Consider the following 20,621-nt stretch of genomic DNA (forward strand, 5'->3'; position numbering starts at 1 on the left):
GGGTGACCGGGGAACTGTTTCATTTTGACCGGGCATGGAGAAGAGGCAGCGGATTCTTCCACTACTTTGACGAAGTGGCGAACTGGGCTTCCTTAGCGAGCTGGGGCGTTTCTGTTTCGACCTGACGCCCTGGCACTCGAAGAAGAAGAAATGTTTGACTCAACATCGCCTGCACCGCTGACTTTTGTGATTCGGAGTGGCTAGGGCTCCCTGAAGGAGCAAAACCTGGTTTTGCGACTTCTGACGTAACTTGAGTTGAAGTCTCCGCTGGGGTGTCTGGGACCACCGGAATGGCGTACCGAGATCGGAGAGTTGAAGTTCGTGTCGGTAGCAGACAAAGTGGCCACCGAGCTGTTCGACGGGTTGAAGCCTCCCATGGGCGAATCCGAAGTCAAAGACGGGTACAATAGGGTTAAAGGCGTTTGAGGTTGAACTTGATGGCCCCTGAAAAGACGCTGAATTGACCCTCGGAGTCCGCTGAAGCGTAGACATAGACCGAGGAGACTTCCTCGGTGATTGTGTTCGTGATATTACTTCTTGGGTATCCGAGTCCGACAAGAGGACCGCTGGTGGATCTGCCGACCGTTTGTGAGAGGCTGGCACTATCGAAATTGGCCATCTTTGCGTACGCGTAGTAATCTGGCCTCTTGGCGCGATCTTTCGTGGAGGCAAAGTTTGTCCGGCTCTGACTCCCCGAATGGGGGCGCCTGCTGACCTTTTAGCCAAAAACCTCACGGTGACTAAAATTGCGTTTTAGAGCTATGTGAATCTTGCGGAAAACTTTTCTCTTGTTCGTAATATACGTGTTGCTCGTGAACCGAATGACCTTGAATTTTGCCGGTTTCTTACGTGGTTTTCCGGACTTTCTGTCAATTTTTACACTGCCAGGACTATGCAACAACAAATACTTTAAATTACTTGTACCGGTAGGTCTTTTACGCGACTGGCATCAATTTAGGCCCAGTCTCTACGTTAATATTGCGTTTCAGCAGGCTCCACCGATTAGCAGCGAGTTCGAGATCTTCAGGGGCTTTATATTGTTTGGTGTCAGCTATCTTCTGACCCCGAACAACTTTCTTGAAGCGCGGGGCCACGTCTGGACTGAGTGAACCATGTTTCGCCACTTTCACCTTGTCCAGGCTATATTCCCGGCTGTGTCGGTCTTTCGGGTTCAAGAGGCTCCGAGCTAGAGTACTCTGATCTGAAGCACTAGCAAGAATCTTATCCCTGGCCAAAGAAAGTTCCGTATTGGGTCTTCGAGCAAAATGTACTTCAAAAGGAGATTTCTTAAAAGTTGCGTGCTTGGATTTCCTTAGGTCATCCAAGATCGTGTATAAGACATGATTGAGACCTTTATAATGAGGGCTAAATGCCTCTGTACCCAATTTACGTTTTATCGTCTGGATAGTCCGTTCCACTAACCCACAGCCACGGTGGTCCCCGACTGGACAGAACAATTGTTCGATTCCCAAATTTTTGCAAAAATCCTTAAGCATAGTTTTTTTAAAACCGGAGCCATGGTCTGTGCTTATATATTTTGGTATGCCGTGGATACGTATATATGCTTCCAGAAATATGACTACTTTTTTGGAACCGGTATTTTTAGTTTTTAGAACGGACGGGAACTTTGAGTACCGGTCTACTGCCACCAAGATGAAAACTTTTTTTCCTTTTTCGTCCTGTGATCCAGCAAAATCTAACTGTAATTCCTCATTAGGAGCGAAGGGGGATGAGAGCGGTAGCGAAGTATTAAATTTGTGAGACGATTTCATGTTCTTACCAAACTTCGTACATTCCATACACATCTGACATTTTTCAACGATCTCTTGATTCATGTAGGGCCACCAGATGTACTCTATCATGGCTTGTTGCCCGGAGTGGGATCGGTGTAGTCATGTCAAAAATGCCGACTGGAGCTTGAATGTTTTTGCCAATTTATTGTCAATGAGGATGCAATTATCCACCACCGAAGCTACTGGTAAAAACTGAGCAATGTACAGGCCCTGTTTTGAGAAGGGTTGTTTTGAACATCTTTTTCTATGATTGCCCTCTTCATCGGCTCGACAAACTCGTCTTAATCGGTTAGCTACGCCAGTAACCCGACATCGAACTGGCTGGGTTGGCCCACGATTTCCTTCTTATCCTGTGGGATGAACGGCTTCCTTTTGATGGAACGAACTCCCTCTGTAGCGTACAGCTGAGGAGCCCGGTTGGAAATTCGCCTTCGCTGACACTTTTTGATGAAACTCGCAATTGACTGTAGTGGTGTCCTGGGAGATCATTGACGAGTCCTCCTATCTTAACTTCTGGAGACTGGAAGCGGTTGAACCTGAGCAGTGGAAGAGAACGCATTGGGTTGATCGGAGCCATCTCGACGATGGTAGGAGCCGGGGTGTTGGGCGTCTCGTGACTGAGGCCCGCATCAAAGTTTTCGACGAAGTCTAAAAGATTCTCTCGAACTGCTGTTTTATCGAGTAAGGCGAAGCGTTGATAGGAGAATTTACATCGGAGGGGGATTGGCAAAATGAATTTAAGAAAACAATAGAGCAAAACTGATTTGAGAATGACTTGATTCGGCCTTGACTGGACACAAATTTCAATCTTAATTCTGATTGGTTGAACGCGGAATCTTATGACCGGTCGCGTTCTAGCGATTTGATGCCTTCTATACGTCTTTTTTCTGAATGGCTTAGAATATCCGTCAAGTTTGTGCATCCCTCGTGCGACAAATAACTTACTCGCGAATGTGAACGTGATTGGTCAGTATTTTCCGTCAACAGACAACACTCAAGTGGTGGCAAATTGCGCGAAACCAGAGTATGCTCTGATTGGCCGAGATTACTTGTTAAGCAAATGACGTCCTCACGCGGTCAACAACCGCAGAAACCTTTGTGGGAAAGCGATAAAAAGTTATTGCCCCCTACCGGCGTTTGCGCAAGACATAAGATTGAATCTCATTGGTCAAAACTAGACGGATTTGAATATCCGCCCTCACGCGATTTATCACCGAAGTTATCGTTGCCATATGACCAACTAGCTGAGTTAGAACCCTCCACCGATATATTAGAAAGGAATGTGCAATCGATTGGGCCGGGTGGCATTGCAGCGCCCGCCTTTATTGAATTACACGCTTGAGTGAAGTTTTCAATAGTTTTTATGACAAACAACTCATCATAAACTGAAGTAGGAGGGGCATCAAACGTAGGGTTTCGGGAAAGATAATCAGCCAAACCACGAAATGCACCAGGTACTTGCCTGAAGTCGTAGTCGAACGGTAATAGCTTATCCGCCCAACGTGTTAAGCGTGATTGGTATGCTTTATTTCCTCTGTTCTTTTAGGGCCGAAATTGTGGCTTTATGATCTGTTATTATCTCGAATTTATTGCCTAGTAGATAAGTGCGAAATTGTTCACAAGCCCAGACCTCTGCTAGTAGTTCAAGTTCTTTCGTACTATATTTGAGTTTCGCTGAATTAAAAAAGCGCGAGGCTGAATTTAAAAAACGAAATAGGTACCAACAAGACTGCATCTGTCTCTTGCTCCAGACAAGCTCCTAAGCATCTGTGGCTAGCGTCACACTTCACAAGCGTCTTTTTTGTCGGGTCGTAGTAGAACAAGTCTGTAATTTCTGCAATGAGATCCAGAATTTTCCAAAATGCAGCCTCCTGAGACTCATTCCAGACGAATTTATTTTTATTGCAAAGCTTTAGTGATTCACGAAATTCACACGTAAGATTATGCAAACCAGGCATAAACTTCTGGAAGTCGCTGAGCGTGCCCATGAAGTACCGTAGAAGCTGATGAGTTCTAGGAGCCTCCAGATTCTTGACTGCTTCGATCTTGGAAAATTTTGGAGAGTAACTTCTTGAGTAGATATCAAATCTCAGCCTTTCGAGCTTTTCCACCGCAAATTGACACTTAGACAACTTCAACGCAAAAATTTCTTCGTCCAAGCGAGAGAGAACTTTATGGCTAATTTCATTATGTTGTGACAACGTCCCCTTAGATACCAAGAGGATATTATCGAAATAGCATTTAGTCCCCGGAATTTCTTGCAGCGTACAACCCATCGCTTTTTGAAACTCCTACGGCATGTCCGTTAAACCGTAAGACCCAGTGTTGAATGTGTATGTTCCTGTTGACTCCCCTCAAACGATTTTGAAATTACAATGACTTCTCGTCATTTTCGAAAGTTTAATCTGGCTGAACGCATATTTTAAATCGACTGAAGTAAACCACACTGAACCAGGGATATCACTGGTAATAATCTGGGCGGCTGAATTGATTAGTACCGGAACTTTTGACATCTGATACTTATTTTTTCAGATTTGCCCATTGAGGGGTTTAGCGTCCATGGCAAGTTTAATCGATTCATCTTTTTGCAGTAATCACAATGGGGTTGATGAAATGATCTGTAGGGCTTTTATCGAGCTTCGTAATATGACCATCCTAGACCAGCGCCTTCAATTATTCAGACAAGCGATCCTGAATGTGGTTTGGCACTTTCCGACCTTTAACTTGTCTATGAATCAACGGGTTCATGAAGATAGTATGCACTTGGTGAGACTTAGATCTGCCCAATTGAGTGACAAAGTGGGAATGTCTTGACCAAATGCGATTTAATCAGATCGGAGGTTGAATTTCCGCCACATTCTGCACTCTTCACTTGGGGCGGATTCCATTGGATTGTATCTATTCCGACTGTATTTTGCAAATCTAGCCCCAACAAGCAATGTGTTTTGTTCTCGGAAACGAGGAACGTGGCGTAATGATTTTTCCACCCACCAGACGAGATAGTGATTGTCCAACTACCGAAAATCTTGATTGAGTTTTTGTTAGAAACTATATAGGAAACCTCGTTAGGCAAACTTTGAACACTGGTGAAATGTGAACTAGGATTTTGCCAAAGTAGAACATCCGCAGTCCTTTTGTTAAGAAGGAAACCGGGCTTCCCGTGTCTACTGTGGCGTAGAATGATTTCGCACCCGAGCGTGACATCACGCTCAAGTTATATGTGTTCCACGGTTGGTTTTCAGTAGTTCTAAACTGCAAATTTTGACTATGGACCGTTTGTTTTGTGGCTGAATACTGAGAATCCCACACTCGGGTTCGCTGTCGTCATTTTGATCCAACACATTATTATCAATTTCTGTTTTCAGGCTCGCCTATGCATCCTCCTCTTCCATACGATTGACTCGACGTTTAGAGTTACATACTTAAGCAAAATGTCCTTTTTTCTTACACGACCGGCGCTCTACATCTCGTGCTGCGCAATTTTTCCGATGATCGGTTGAAAAGGTATTACCACAGAAATAACACGACCTGGAATGGTTTTGATTTTTTCGGTCCGGGGCGTTCTGTTTGCGGGAAGAAGATTGACACCCACCCCGACGCGATTATTTTGAAAAAGCTGGTTCTTGTTTTATTTTAGGTAAACTATAAGATCGAGCGTTCTTGTTATGAGGTAGTTTTTTCCTGAATTCCATCGACGTAAATGCACCCTTTTCTAGTTCCAACGCTAGCTTTAATGTTCCAGTATGGCCTGGATTTTCCCGATTAATGTACTCTGTACATCGGAGCCACGAATACGACCTATAAATAGATCTCTTACCACCCTGCGTTCCTCCTGTTCAGTCCAATTACAGAACGCCGCTTGGGCCGACAACCTCGAGTAAAATGACAGAAATGATTCGTTAGCTTCCATGTATCAGGAGTTATAGAGTTTGATATGTTCCATGCTGACCTTTAGTTCAACCTTGAAGACGTAAAAGCAGTTTTGAAAAAATCCTCTAAACGAAAGCAGGTTGAGATCAGCGTATGGGAAAGCTTGTACTAGTTTCTTTCTGCCTTATTGCCAAGAGCAAAGACTACTCTTGATCGAGCTCTTGCCTCTGCTTCGTGAAAAAACCAGTTCATTCCGTTTGCTTCGTCGACGCGTCTTTTTGCAGCAGCGTCTCTGCGGAGGCGATCATCTGCCTCTGGTTGTGTTTGTGGGTCTGTCCTCGTTTCTGGCCTTGGAGGTGGATCATCGTGCACCGCACCGGGTTCAACAAGGATATCAGACACATTGAAATTGTCCTTTGTTCCTAACGCTGGGCTGAACTGTCCGAACCAGCTGTCCCAACTGTATGGCGGGGATAAAGATGGTTAAGTCCAAAACGGAGGAGAGCCAGCGAGGTCCGTCCTGTCATCCGAAACAGGAACTGTTGGCTGCGCCATGACATTCACCGAACTCAAGGACTGATAAAACTCTGGAAAATAGAAGAGTTGAATTAGTTAAATACAACCGTAGTGTGTACATAGAAGTAGAATAGACTTAGCCCATATAGAATCATTTTTATGTTTACAAAGTGTATTGGGTATAAGAGGATATAGAGTTGAGCTTGTTAAATTAACATAACAAAAGAGTAGATCTGAATCGTATTTCGATATACAGACAGATGAATTTAAATTTAGCACCGTGTGAGATAACTTACCAAGACTGGTGGGCGACCTTGGCGCCACTGCAATAACTGCAGCAATGTGTGCAACGTATAAACATGATATGTTATATGCGTGGCATGACAATCGTATTTATTTTGAAAAATATTTGTTTCTCGAAAACGTCAACTCTGATTTAATAGTAATTTATCTGTTGCCTGTTTGGTTCCAATTCAGCTATGTGATCAATACAAGTACAAGTAAAAATTGGTTTTGAAACAAAGAAGGAGTTTAAAAATTTGATTGTTGAAATAGCCGGAATTTCATCCATTTTAATTGAGCCGCGTTTAAAACTGCCTGCAATTTACTTTTGAAGCATCTGCGAAAACTATAATAGCAAAACTGCCAGTTTCAGGGCAAATGCAGTGTTTTGAATGTCTTCGAGCTTTTTGGATTACTTTTCATGAAATAAAAAAATTGATAAAGATACAAATTTTGCCGAGATCGATACTTAGTGTCAGTGATTTTTGTACTAGCTTGTGATAAACTTGATGGAACTATTTTTCTTGAGGTGTGTAATATGCTTTAACTCTCGGTTTTGAAAAAAAAAGTTTTTGATACCAACTAAAAATATGGGAAATTATACAAATCCTCCATTAATGCGGCCAATAAATCCTGTGCAATTTATAGTTTTATTACGCGTAAAAAGTGCGGCGAATATAACCTGCGCAATACAAAAAAATAGGGGCAGCTGGTTATAGTAGGAAAGAATGTTCCGACCCCTTTCTTAAAAAAAAATTACATGAAGTTTATCATGTTTTTTATTAGTGTTGTTTTGTGCTTGGTGTTATGAAAAGGTTTCACGGAAACCTAGAAAAAGATATAATTGACAGTCGTAGTCGATTAGCCAAGCAAATTGAACAACGGTCTTACACAAAAACTATCTTAAAAACATTAGAAAAACTCAAAAAATTTTTAATTTTTTTTGCAGAAACTTCGAGTTATTGAAATTTTTTGCTTAAAAGATTGCGCTGAAAACTTTCAAAAATTAATTTTACTGAAATTTTTACAGTTACTTTATTTTACTATTTGTTTTTCTATAATAAGCCTACTCGCTTGCTTCAATTGCTCGCAATTAGACTGAAGTTCCACACCGGTTTTTCTCGACGCTTCCCGATTCTAAACGGGCGTTAAAAACTCCAAAACAATTTCAATCAGTAAAATCGAAACTAAGTATAAATAAACTGCTGTGAACGGCTCAAAATCGGCACCGATAACCTGCTGTCTTGCGTTACTGGCTCGAAATTAGACGAATAATCAATATTTCAAACCGGTTTTTCCCGACACTGGAAAAATTGTATGAAAATTTTTGAAAGTAGTTCAAATCACGACTGAAAGGGCTTCAATATCATGTATCATTCGAAGCCTTCATTGATTATTTGTTTTTTGTGCCTGTATTTGGAAAACAATGAAAGAAGATAAACTAAAACACATCCGAATACAAAGTTTCTCCCCATTTTTGAAACGGTCGGAGCAATATGCAATTTTTTTAGTTTGAAAAATCTTTATTTAGATCAGAAAATTACCGCTTGTTTTTCTTGTGCGCGCAATTTGACAAAAAATAAATTAATAATTTTTGAATTTGTTTTGAAAGTCTACTACAGATTCCCTAAAGTGCTGTCAGAACATTCACTTCTCTGCCCTGATTCGTGCAATTTTGATTCTTTTTCTGACTTATTGTTCCGACTTAGGAAGAAAGTGAGCAAAATATATGCCTGCGACGATTTGAGACCAATATTTAAAGAGCTGACAGCGTACGGGCATCAATGCTGAAGTCTTTGGATTGCCAAGTGAGTATGCTTGTACAACATTTAAAAGCTGATGTCAACGCTGATCGAAAAATACTTTGATAGTTTCAATACGCAAAATAATTTTGGGCGGCAATTCATCCGCACTCATAAAAGTTCCAATTTGAATTGATGCCAAATAACCTTCGTCATATTCTTTCTACTCTAACCTTAGCACTTGCATTTGATATTGGTAATACATATTTTATACTTTACTTAAAACACAATTCGAAACCCATTAAGGAGCAATCGGAATATTCAGCGCCTTACCCTGAAGTTTCAGAGCTCCTTTTGCCGTTTTATTTGCATAAAGAAGAAGAAGAAATAATTTCTCGATAATTTTTTTGTTTTTGTTAATAAGATGAATTAACGCTAAATACATCAATAATAAAGAGCGGACGGCTAACGAACCCATGAGGGTTTCCAAGTGCTGCCCTGAATTTGTTTGAATTCAATTTAGATACAACGGATAAAAAAATCAGATACACAATTATTCAAGCCTAAATGCTACAGCTGAAGAAAAAGATCTTGCAAATGCCAAAATAAATACATACAAAAGGGTATGTGGCACCATCTCGACAATTCTCATTCATTTTTTGCATCTAATGAACAAAAGTGGTTCAAATTGAATGACATTAGTTTTACTGTAGTAGAAAAAACGGAGTAACAATGTTTTAAAACTACTTCTTTTATTGAAAAAATATTGAAAACTCGCTGGTCGGAGGCACCTTTAACCGTTTTCATTACACAAACTTGAACTTGTTCACTAAGCGGTTAATAATTCTGCTAACTGTGTGTCTTTTCCTAGAGCCCCGTAACATCAAAATCATCGAATGGGGGCTTGGGAATCAGTACACACCTATCTGAGCCCAAGCGGCAATTACAAAGCGATTTGAAAACCCTATCTAAAATGTAAAAATTTTGGCAGCAGACATACGCGTCTGAAATGTTATATTGAATTATCAGTTTAGTAAGAAGACAAATCAAAAACAAAAAATAATTTGGTCAGATCTTCATTCCTCAATATGAATAGATCGCCCACTTGGTGAGCAATCCGTTAAACATTGGCTTGAGAAAAACGTGGGAAGAAGTGAATGTTCTCAAAGTAATTTATAGAACTTTGTTCCCCGCTCGTTCAACTTTGTTTTATGACTAAGTACTTTCATCAAATCTAAAATTGCTCTTCTAGTATTGTATACGAAGGCGCATCAAATTGGAAAAGTTCATTTAAAAATCTTTTCGAATGTAGCCCTGAGACTGATTGCAAAACGAATTTTAGAATTCCATATACATGGAGCTTGTGAAGTGCTAGAAACTTTTCAACGAGGAATACATTTCGTCTGCTTTCAAATTTTTTTAAAAAGAAAATCAACCAAATTATTTCTTTTTTTATCATCCAAAGGGCAAAAGATTTATATAACTAGTATAACCGTACTCTAGAATACCGCATTGCACTATTGGTTTAATGTCAGAGCTTTAGTGTTTGAGTGGAACAGTTTACACTAGTTATATTGGTGTTGTCTGCAAACAAAAAACGTTCACTAAAATTTTATGAGTCTGCGAAGTGCCGCTTCACCTCTGTATCGAAAAATTTCTTATGCCGTTTTACCTGGACAGCAACCCGCATTTGTTTCGCTTGCAAGGGTATTCAATCATGCATGCGATCTAATCTTAGGGAGGACTGCCTTACGGCTGAAAGAACGAATTCCTTCAAATTATAGTAGCTTGTCAGAAATGAGTTTTCGCAAATAAAAAAAACGGAAAAAATTGTTTTAACTTTGGACTGCTGTGGTGCCGATAGTTGACTTAAGCTTTCGATTGGGTTTCGTGTATTTGGTTCTTCTGTAATGAGAATAGCTTCCCGTTGAGACACTGAAAACAATCTTAGAAAAATTCTATATAAAATTTTTTTGGAGTTAGTATTTTTGAGACTTATTTGAAACAGTGTTTCACTATTTGAAACAGTGTGTCTCGTTCTCTTAAAAAAGTTAGCCGAACCTTGAAACAAAAAGGCGATGAAGGGACAAATTTTGCGCATGAAGACGACAAATTTTTTTTAGTTTGCGCTCGATCTCGGCCACTCGGTCAAAACGACATGACTTACTTGTATAACTCCTTCAGCTGGGAACAGATTGAAATGCTTTTCAATATCGGAAGAAGTTTCAAACTTGGGTCCCTTCTTGTGTTGAGAGAGCGAGAACTCCTCGATGAAGAAGTAGCATCGAATGGCCGGCATCTTCTCCCTCGCGTAACTCCTCAAGATGCTCAGGGTTTCCAAGACAGGAGTGTCTTCAGAAGCAATCACTATGACATTTGCCACGCCCACCAAGTCGGATGTCTGAAAAAAAAATAATTCTCTTCTTGTTGAATAGCCCCAGCCGGTTCGTAGACTAGAAAAAGATTCAAGTACTTCAGATTTTTCAAAGATCTAAGATACCACATTTCGATTGATATAGGATTTGCTCGAGGCGTGAGGATTTTTGTTTAAAATGTTGGAACATTTTGTCAAATTTTTAAAAAGTTATACAGATTTTCCGAGCTCTTCTGAAAGACTAAAAAAGTTTTCTCCGCACCTGGAGAATTTTGAAAAAATTCTCAGCAGAACAGTATAAAAACTTTATTTTGCCGGAAATTTTTGTGCCGCTTTTGGGCACTTTTTAGATTATTTGACCGAAAAAATGCGTTTTTCGGCGCGCACTCCCTTTCACAATTAGCATATATTGGCCCCAAAGCGCCTTTAGAACAACTTTAGGGGTGGTCGGCCTTAACTGGATGTCATAAAATAATGTCAAATGAGGGACCATTTGCTTGGTGAGAGGGTCGAATCGCTGAGAGAAAAAAACGTCCGCCCCCAAACCCCAGCGCCCCCCCATTTAAATTCGCCTTTGCCCCTGCCCTATTCCCCATTACTCGCACCTGCTATCCGTTCTATGGTGCCTAGAAGAAATCCTGCCTACAAAGCAATAATTAAACGCTTAATTATACAACAATTCCCACCACACAATATCCGTTACTTAACATGGACTGGTCCAAGAGCAAAAAAAGGCTCAAAAGCAGAACAAAAATCAACAGATCCTCATGCAAAAATAATATAAAATCAAAAATGAGTTTTAAAACCCGACAAGGACCCTGTGGGGTCATAGATTAGAGAATAGTCGAGTCAATGATTCCATTCAGCAATTGATTATTGACAACTCTGTTGTCGATTATTTGACTATTTTCAAATCTCAAAGCAAAAAGTTTAAAAAGTTACCTGATCCAAGGTTGACACATAATTCGATTTGTTCTGGAGAGTTTCCGGGATAATAATATTCTTCACGACATCAAGCAGTGTCAATTCAATCGCATTGTCAAACTGCTCTAGTTTGGAATGCAAATCAGATAAAAATTCATAAGAAACGCCATTCGGTTTTTGTTCAGCGCTCATTTTTTTGTTTTGAAAACTCGCTAACGACAGCAATGTGTGATGCTAAAAATGGTTGACTAAAGGCAGAAAATTAATTTTAGTCTGAAAAGCACATCAACATGTAGTTTGTCAAGTTAATTTGAGAATACGTCTAAGCCACACGGTAGAAAAAATGATTGATAAAACCATTTAACTAGTCAGAAATTACAGATTAAGAGTTAAATTAAAGTTATCTTAAGCTGTAATAATGATGTGTTTTCGCTAACTTGCTGGCGTGTTTCGAAAATTTTAATTTTTGTGGAAAATTTTGTCCAATCAATGCCCAAACCAGAGACTGGTTTATCGGAACCTAAGGCATCTTGAGACAATTTTATGGGATGATTGAACATAGTGCCAAGTATACCAAAAGAGGGACCTACACCCACCCCTAACTTGAGTGACACTGATTTTACAAATTAATGACCAGATGATGAAAATTTTAAACTCAACGAAACCTTATGCGAAGAACCAAAATTAGAATCTTATGAAGCGATCATTATTCCCTGTCATTTTGCGCTGCAAAAACTTCATTACGAAGCCAAACTGTGCACTGGATAGGCGCACAATTTTGTAGCTGTATGTTCCTGGATTCCATAGGCAAACCTTTAAACATGTTCCAAAATGTCAGTGGATTCCACTTACAAAACTTCCGTGGGTTCCGCGTACAAATACCTTTAACGTAAATTTTGTCGGCACATTTGTTGTGCCGAAGATTCCGCATCAAGCGAATATAGCTAGTTTTTCTGGATTCCGCAACTGTAAGTGGATTCAAAATTTTGTCTTTTACTGAACTTGCATATGACCAATTGAAAGCTAAAACTGGAATTCTTATCTATAGCAATGCGGAACTTAAAGGCAAGGACTTAACCCTTGTCAGCGGAATCCACGAACAAATCTCAAAACCTTTGTTAACTAAATCGGTGGATTTCAACTCTTAGTAGTTTGGAAACACAACACCGAATAAGTTCAATTTTTGGAGTCATTGGGTTGAGAGTGTATGGAAATACAACACTCAGCATATCGCCAATTTAGGTCAGTGTTTGGGATTGCGTCAATCCCAAATACTGATTTTGAAAGCTTAACGCCGAAAAAATAAATATTTGTAGTCCATGGCTTGAGAGTGTTTGGAAACACAACAAACAGCATATCGCCGAATTAGGTCAGTATTTGGGATTGCATCAGTATTTGGGATCGAAGTTCATATCGAAGTAGGTCAGTATTTTGGATCGGTAGGTCAGTATTTGGAATCGAAGTTCAGTAGGTCAGTATTTGGGATCGAAGTTTAGATTGAAGTTGACAGGATTTGAGATCAAAGTTGGGTTGACAGGAACTGAGACCAAACGTTTCAACTGGTAGTTGATCAATGTAGTAATAGTAATTGAGATTGAATTTTTGTGTTGACCAGTAATTAAAAGATATAATTTTAAACGCTATACTACACATACACATATATGTAAACGGAATCCGCAAATAAACTTACAATTTGCGGATTCCACGTACACGCTGTGGATTCCGCTTACAGTTGTGGAATCCGCAACAGCTCAATTTTACTAAAAAAATGTTTTATTATTTGTTTGTGGATTCAACGAACTGTTCTGGATTCCGCAAGTACGATTGCGAATTCCGCAAAATTGCCTATTTTTGGAGCAATTTTGAGCGGTACAGTGTCTTAGGTATTTGTTTGTGCAATCCAAAACAGCGAAGAAGATCAAAGAAAAGTAGCATAATTGCGGATTTCGCGACAAATCTGATTTTGCCTTTTTGCGGAATCCGCTTACAATGCACAGAATGCACAGTTTGGCCTCGTAATGTTACGCAAAAAATTATTGATCTTATTTTGCAATATACATTTTTCCGACTCTCTTCGAAGATAATATATGAATATTTGTGCTAGGTGTGGCTTTTTTCTTGAGATAATTTTCGAGTTTTTAACTAACTTTACTATTTGGAAGATGTTACTACCCTCAAAATCTGTTAGATATTTTACCTGCGATCAATAACCTGACTAAAAATTCACGGGCTTTATCATGCGCGCGAAATTATTCCAGATTGAATTTAATCCCTCTATGAAGAAGTTTTTCAAAAATAAAATTGATAAAACTTCAAAATTTGTGAGGCAAAGCTGACATCCAAATTTCAAAAGGAAATCAAAACATCGAAGATTTTGCTTTGAGCAGTTTTATTAATAAATCAATAGAACTTCACAAGAAAGCGAAGCAATTGTGAGGCTTTTTTCAAGCAATTTGCATCAGAAACAGAAGGTTCTAGATTTTTTAGCAGTCCGGTTTTTAGCCGACCGATCCTTAGGCAGACTCAAAACAATTCATGAGGCAAAATTCTACCTTCAACCTTGGCATGGGCAGGTGGCGACGGCTTGCTCCGCTGCACGTACACCAGAATATAATTTTGCGCGTGCATCAGTGTTTGCGGCTAATTTCTTACGTCTTTTTTGACTGTCAACTACTTATGAATCAGTAGTATAACATTTGTCATCTAAAAATTTCATTTTTATTTCTTTGTGCTATAAGATTGGTCTGCTGCAAGATCGTTCCCCAAATATGAGTAGTCTAGGCTGCCTTTAACTTATGATAATCTAGAGCGCTTTTAAACTTCAGATTAAAAAACGAAAATTGCGCTACTGTCTAGACTTATTAATTGCAGCGTTGCTTTCATCCTTCGATGTGCTATACTTTTGGGCGTTGAGGCGAAACGAGTATATTATATTTCAAAAGATTCTTTCATGTTATATTTTATGATTTGTCGAGTTCTAGCAGTTTTTTCTCGCTTTTTTATCTTCAGTTTTCGTTTAGATGTCAATTTTTATATTCCGGCCAATTTTGTGGGAGAGAAACATTGCTTTGCGCATAGTTTTTTCCGCAGAAACTCAAGTCGCACAAAGCTTGTGTTATAGTATGAACACTCTTCTTTTTACACAATCTAAGTCGCAAAAATTGTCGCAACGCAATTATTGTGGCGACAAAATGTGTTCGTTTTTAAAGTGTTCAATTTGGGCAATAGCCATCTATTAAGTACAACTAATGCTGTTCCTGATTGAACAATCTGATGAAAAAATCTTCCCTTGATAGATCATAGGATCAAAATGATGTGAAAAGAAGTTAACTCGATTACAATAATGAAACAATTTCCAAACAAAGGCTATTAAACCAAAATAGCTCTTCGCCTCCTCCGTAGCAAAAGGTGTCGAATAAGCGAAGTACGGAGGTACACCCCACGCCCCAGAGCGCGGTACAGAGGTAATCCCAGCGCCTCCTAAGGAAGAAGACAAGGAAAACCATCCCCCAGTGCGGTACCCTTTTAGCCTCCTCAAACGAAGGCCTTGTCAAATGCTAAGGACATTAACACAGACTATTGCATTACAAATTCCTGTTTAAAAAAAACAATAATTATGAAAATGTTTGAGATCGGGTTGTTTTGTTTTGTTTTTTTGAGACGCTTTGGAAAATTGTTTCGCTTTTTTCCATAAACTATTTGTTTCGATTTTCAAAAGAGTGGTACCAATGGGTAGTCCGGCTGCTCCCCTGTGTGCCTGCATCCTCTCCTAGTCTCTTTTTCCCTTACCCTGAAAATGATTTTTCTCGAAGACTACCCTCCCAAATCTGAGACTTTGCGTTCAATGGAAAAAACTTTTTACACAAAAAGTAAGTTATGGCCCGCAAAATAGTTAATTTTTCGATTTTTTTGACCATTTTTTGACGCTTTCTTTTTCTCAAGTTCTAGCCTCCCAAGAAGAGATGAGATTTTGATTTGAACCGAATGGACCGATTCTGGGGAGCTCCCCTGCATCAGCGGTTACGCTCAAAATTTTTCACACAAAAATATATCACCCTCAGAAAAATTAAACTTACAATTTTTTAACCGTTTTTTGAAATTATGGAAAAATTTCACTCAATTTTTCTCGAACCCAGTTCTGAGGTTTTGATTTCAATAATTGTATTGGGGTAGAGTCCGCTGCATAAACGATTATGACTAAATGTTTTTAATCAAAAGGTTATGACCCTCCGAAAAATCAAACTTTCGATTTTTTGACAGTTTTTTCAAACTTTTTGACTTTTCGCAAAAACTGAGATTTTTGTTTCAATAGGTAAAACGAGTTATGGGAAGGTACCCTGTATAAGCGGTTACGCCCAAATTTTTTTACACAGAAAGTTCTGACCCTCGGAAAAATCGATTTTTGATGTTTTTTGAAAACTTTTGATTTTTCTCAAAAACAACCTCCCAAATCTGAGATATTGATTTCAGCGTGAAGAACGCGTTGAGGGAAGCCCCACCCCTTTATAACCGGTTACGCCTCATTTTTATTTAAATAAAGTCATGAACCTCGGAAAAACAAATTTTCGATTTTTTACCGTTTTTTGTAACTTTTCGATTTCTCTCGAAAACTACCCACCCAAATTTATTGAGCAACGGTTTAAGCATCTTTAAACCTAACAAATTCTTGTAATCATTTCAAGTTTTAAAAAAATTGAAGTAGTAGATGTACCTAACTGATTTCGAAGTCATTAAATTGGGATTCACTTTTCTTTGCAATAGGTCTGTTTTGACCTTCCGCATCAATACAAAAATTTCAAAAATTATCAAACAGGTATATTCAGTTTTAGCTGGCCTCTGGTTCTTGTTTGATAAAAACAAGTATCTAAAAAATGTATGGGATTGGGTTTTTTTGTTTTTCAATTTTTTGAGACGTTATGGAAAGTTTTTGTTCTTCTCGAGAACAGATTTTCAAAAAAAAATTGGAATCAATGGGAATTCCGACCACTCCCCTGTACGCCTGCATACTCCCGTAGTCTTTTTTTTTTACCTGACACCACTTTCTACAGCCTCCGAAAAAAGTATGGGGTGAATTTTTGACCCAATTTTTTCTATTTTTTTTTTCGAAACTACCTGCCCAAATCTGAGATTTTGGGTTCATTGGAAGTAAAAAGTTGTGGAAAGCTCTCCTGCAAAAGTGGTTGCACCAAATTGTTTAGACAAAAACTGATGGCTCTCAAAATAATCAATTTTTTGATTTTTGACCATTTTTGAAACACTTAAATTTTTCTCGAAAACTAACCACCCAAATGTGAGAATTCAAACAAACAGACGGGTTGTGGGGAGCTCCGCTGCAATAGCAGTTTCGCTCAAATATTTTCAAATAAAAAATAATAGGGCTCACAAAGGTCAGCCTACAATTTTTGAACGTTTTTGAAACTTTTCAATTTTTCTAAAAAACTACCCTCATAAATTCTGAGGTTTTCGTTTTAATGAGTAGAATGGTTTGTGAGAAGCTCCGATGCATAAATTATTACCCCTAATAGTTTCTTACTCAAAAAATAATTATCCTCTGAAAAGTCAAATTTCTGATTTTTTGACGGTTTTTTCAAATTTGTTGACTTTTATCGAAAGCTACCTCCCAAATCTAAGATTTTGGTTTTAATAGGTAGAACGGGTTGTGGGAAACTCCCCTGCATAAAACGCTTTGCCCAAAATTTTTTTTTGTATACAAAAAGTTATGACCCTCGGAAAACTCAATTTTTTGGCAGCTTTTCAAAAGTCAAAAAACTGTTTTTAGCAGTTTTTCTACTAATTGTCTTGAAAACCACCATCTCAAATCTGATTTTTTTTGTTCAATGAAGAGTAAAAGGGTTGACCGAAGGTCATCTGTGAAAGCGGTTACGATCAATTTTTCTTATACCAAAAAGTTATGGCCTTCAGAAAATTCAATGTTTGATTTCTAGACCGTTTTGTTTTTAGATTTTTGGCTTGTCGAAAAAACTCAATCTGATATCAAATGTTTAATCAAGGCAACAAGTTGTAAGAAGCTTCCGTTCTGAAACGGCTAGTAAAGTTGGGACAAGAAACATATTTCTAGGAAACTTTCAAAATTTAAAAATTTTCACTCAATTTTTGATAGAGCAACATCCAACGTTTTGTGTGAATCCCAATGCTCAAGTTCTTAAAGTTATCTACGTCATCTCGCATCGGTCAAAAAAATTCAATAATATCAAACAGGTACATTAGTTGGGCGTCTAGAAGTGCGTTAGTTTCAAGGTATCTTGGAGCTGTAGCGTAGAGGCAGGGAAGGATACCCGCAACAAAATAAGAGGATTCGAACCTGGGCAAGTCGGATGTTTTTAATGATTTTTTTTCGTACACTAGTTAAAATGCACCCGCTCTATAAATTGAGGCAACTTAGTGGGTAATTGTTTTTATCAAATTGACTGGTTCTGCTAATAGGTCATAATTGGCTTGCGTCACTTAGCAATTACTTAGATTCATAAATAGTGAGCGTCACTTGAGAAATTTTGTAGACTCAAAGTTATACTCATTCAGTTCTTCCCAGTAGCGTTATCGGTCATTTTTTTGCTTGTGTATATGAAATGCAACTTCGCATCTGTGTTTATTTTCAAAAGTTTTAGATTTCACAGCCACGAAAGACCTACCTCAATTTGGATTAGGTTTATCCAGGCATTCTAAACGAAACGTGAATTTCAAAAAGCTTTAATTCGATTCAAGTTTTTCTGGGCAAGTGAAATAAACCGTTATTTTTGATGCCCTTGAATTTCTGGAAAGAATCTTAAGAAGAAAAAATGGTGGATCTTTTTTGTTCAGTAGCTGCTTTTGAGATGCTAGCGAACAGTATCAGTTGCTCTAAATGTTCTATACCCATTATACAAAAAATTATAAATCACGTATCGTATTTTTTTCAAAAGTGCAAAATCGGGCAAAATCTGAGGACAGTCATGTCTATGCAATGCACCCCTGGATGCATTAACTTTTTTTGCTAGCGAAATTTTCTCAAAAAATCTTTGTCAATTCTTGTAATACAAGTCAATTTTTGCAATATAAGTCACAAGTTCAAGAGCAACTCTTACTGCCAATTTTGATTGAGCTTGAGCCAACCATCTAATAGAAGTTTAAAAAACGATTCATGCAAATAAGTACAGCCAACGTTTTAAGAACTAAAATGAAGAATTGCCATCCTGTAAATTTTCCGTTTCGACCAACTCAGAGAGAGGGAAAAATATAGCAAACGATTTACTTTAAGGTATCTTGGAGCTGTGCGTTAGTTTCAAGGTATCTTGGAGCTGTAGCGTAGAGGCAGGGAAGGATACCCGCAACAAAATAAGAGGATTCGAACCTGGGCAAGTCGGATGTTTTTAATGATTTTTTTCGTACACTAGTTAAAATGCACCCGCTCTATAAATTGAGGCAACTTAGTGGGTAATTGTTTTTATCAAATTGACTGGTTCTGCTAATAGGTCATAATTGGCTTGCGTCACTTAGCAATTACTTAGATTCATAAATAGTGAGCGTCACTTGAGAAATTTTGTAGACTCAAAGTTATACTCAATCAGTTCTTCCCAGTAGCGTTATCGGTCATTTTTTTGCTTGTGTATGTGAAATGCAACTTCGCGTCTGTGTTTATTTTCAAAAGTTTTAGATTTCACAGCCACGAAAGACCTACCTCAATTTGGATTAGGTTTATCCAGGCATTCTAAACGAAACGTGAATTTCAAATCGCTTTAATTCGATTCAAGTTTTTCTGGGCAAGTGAAATAAACCGTTATTTTTGATGCCCTTGAATTTCTGGAAAGAATCTTAAGAAGAAAAAATGGTGGATCTTTTTTGTTCAGTAGCTGCTTTTGAGATGCTAGCGAACAGTATCAGTTGCTCTAAATGTTCTATACCCATTATACAAAAAATTATAAATCACGTATCGTATTTTTTTCAAAAGTGCAAAATCGGGCAAAATCTGAGGACAGTCATGTCTATGCAATGCACCCCTGGATGCATTAACTTTTTTTGCTAGCGAAATTTTCTCAAAAAATCTTTGTCAATTCTTGTAATACAAGTCAATTTTTGCAATATAAGTCACAAGTTCAAGAGCAACTCTTACTGCCAATTTTGATTGAGCTTGAGCCAACCATCTAATAGAAGTTTAAAAAACGATTCATGCAAATAAGTACAGCCAACGTTTTAAGAACTAAAATGAAGAATTGCCATCCTGTAAATTTTCCGTTTCGACCAACTCAGAGAGAGGGAAAAATATAGCAAACGATTTACTTTAAGGTATCTTGGAGCTGTGCGTTAGTTTCAAGGTATCTTGGAGCTGTAGCGTAGAGGCAGGGAAGGATACCCGCAACAAAATAAGAGGATTCGAACCTGGGCAAGTCGGATGTTTTTAATGATTTTTTTCGTACACTAGTTAAAATGCACCCGCTCTATAAATTGAGGCAACTTAGTGGGTAATTGTTTTTATCAAATTGACTGGTTCTGCTAATAGGTCATAATTGGCTTGCGTCACTTAGCAATTACTTAGATTCATAAATAGTGAGCGTCACTTGAGAAATTTTGTAGACTCAAAGTTATACTCAATCAGTTCTTCCCAGTAGCGTTATCGGTCATTTTTTTGCTTGTGTATGTGAAATGCAACTTCGCGTCTGTGTTTATTTTCAAAAGTTTTAGATTTCACAGCCACGAAAGACCTACCTCAATTTGGATTAGGTTTATCCAGGCATTCTAAACGAAACGTGAATTTCAAAAAGCTTTAATTCGATTCAAGTTTTTCTGGGCAAGTGAAATAAACCGTTATTTTTGATGCCCTTGAATTTCTGGAAAGAATCTTAAGAAGAAAAAATGGTGGATCTTTTTTGTTCAGTAGCTGCTTTTGAGATGCTAGCGAACAGTATCAGTTGCTCTAAATGTTCTATACCCATTATACAAAAAATTATAAATCACGTATCGTATTTTTTTCAAAAGTGCAAAATCGGGCAAAATCTGAGGACAGTCATGTCTATGCAATGCACCCCTGGATGCATTAACTTTTTTTGCTAGCGAAATTTTCTCAAAAAATCTTTGTCAATTCTTGTAATACAAGTCAATTTTTGCAATATAAGTCACAAGTTCAAG

General features: G+C 38.3%; 1 protein-coding gene across 1 annotated transcript in view; it reads right to left on the reverse strand.

Moving 5' to 3' along the window:
- LOC134844491 (uncharacterized) overlaps positions 1-11,786 on the reverse strand; it is a 53,461-nt gene extending 41,675 nt beyond the window's left edge. Inside the window, exons 1-2 of the mRNA XM_063861195.1 lie at positions 11,520-11,786; positions 10,371-10,604 (exon numbers count right to left, since the gene is read on the reverse strand). Of these exons, the coding sequence (XP_063717265.1) occupies positions 10,371-10,604; positions 11,520-11,693 (408 nt within the window). The 5' untranslated portion in view covers positions 11,694-11,786. The remainder of the gene's footprint in view (positions 1-10,370; positions 10,605-11,519) is intronic.
- Between the last annotated feature and the right edge of the window lie 8,835 nt (positions 11,787-20,621).

The sequence above is a fragment of the Symsagittifera roscoffensis genome, chromosome 4 (assembly GCF_963678635.1).
Source record: "Symsagittifera roscoffensis chromosome 4, txSymRosc1.1, whole genome shotgun sequence".
Taxonomy (NCBI): domain Eukaryota; kingdom Metazoa; phylum Xenacoelomorpha; order Acoela; family Convolutidae; genus Symsagittifera; species Symsagittifera roscoffensis.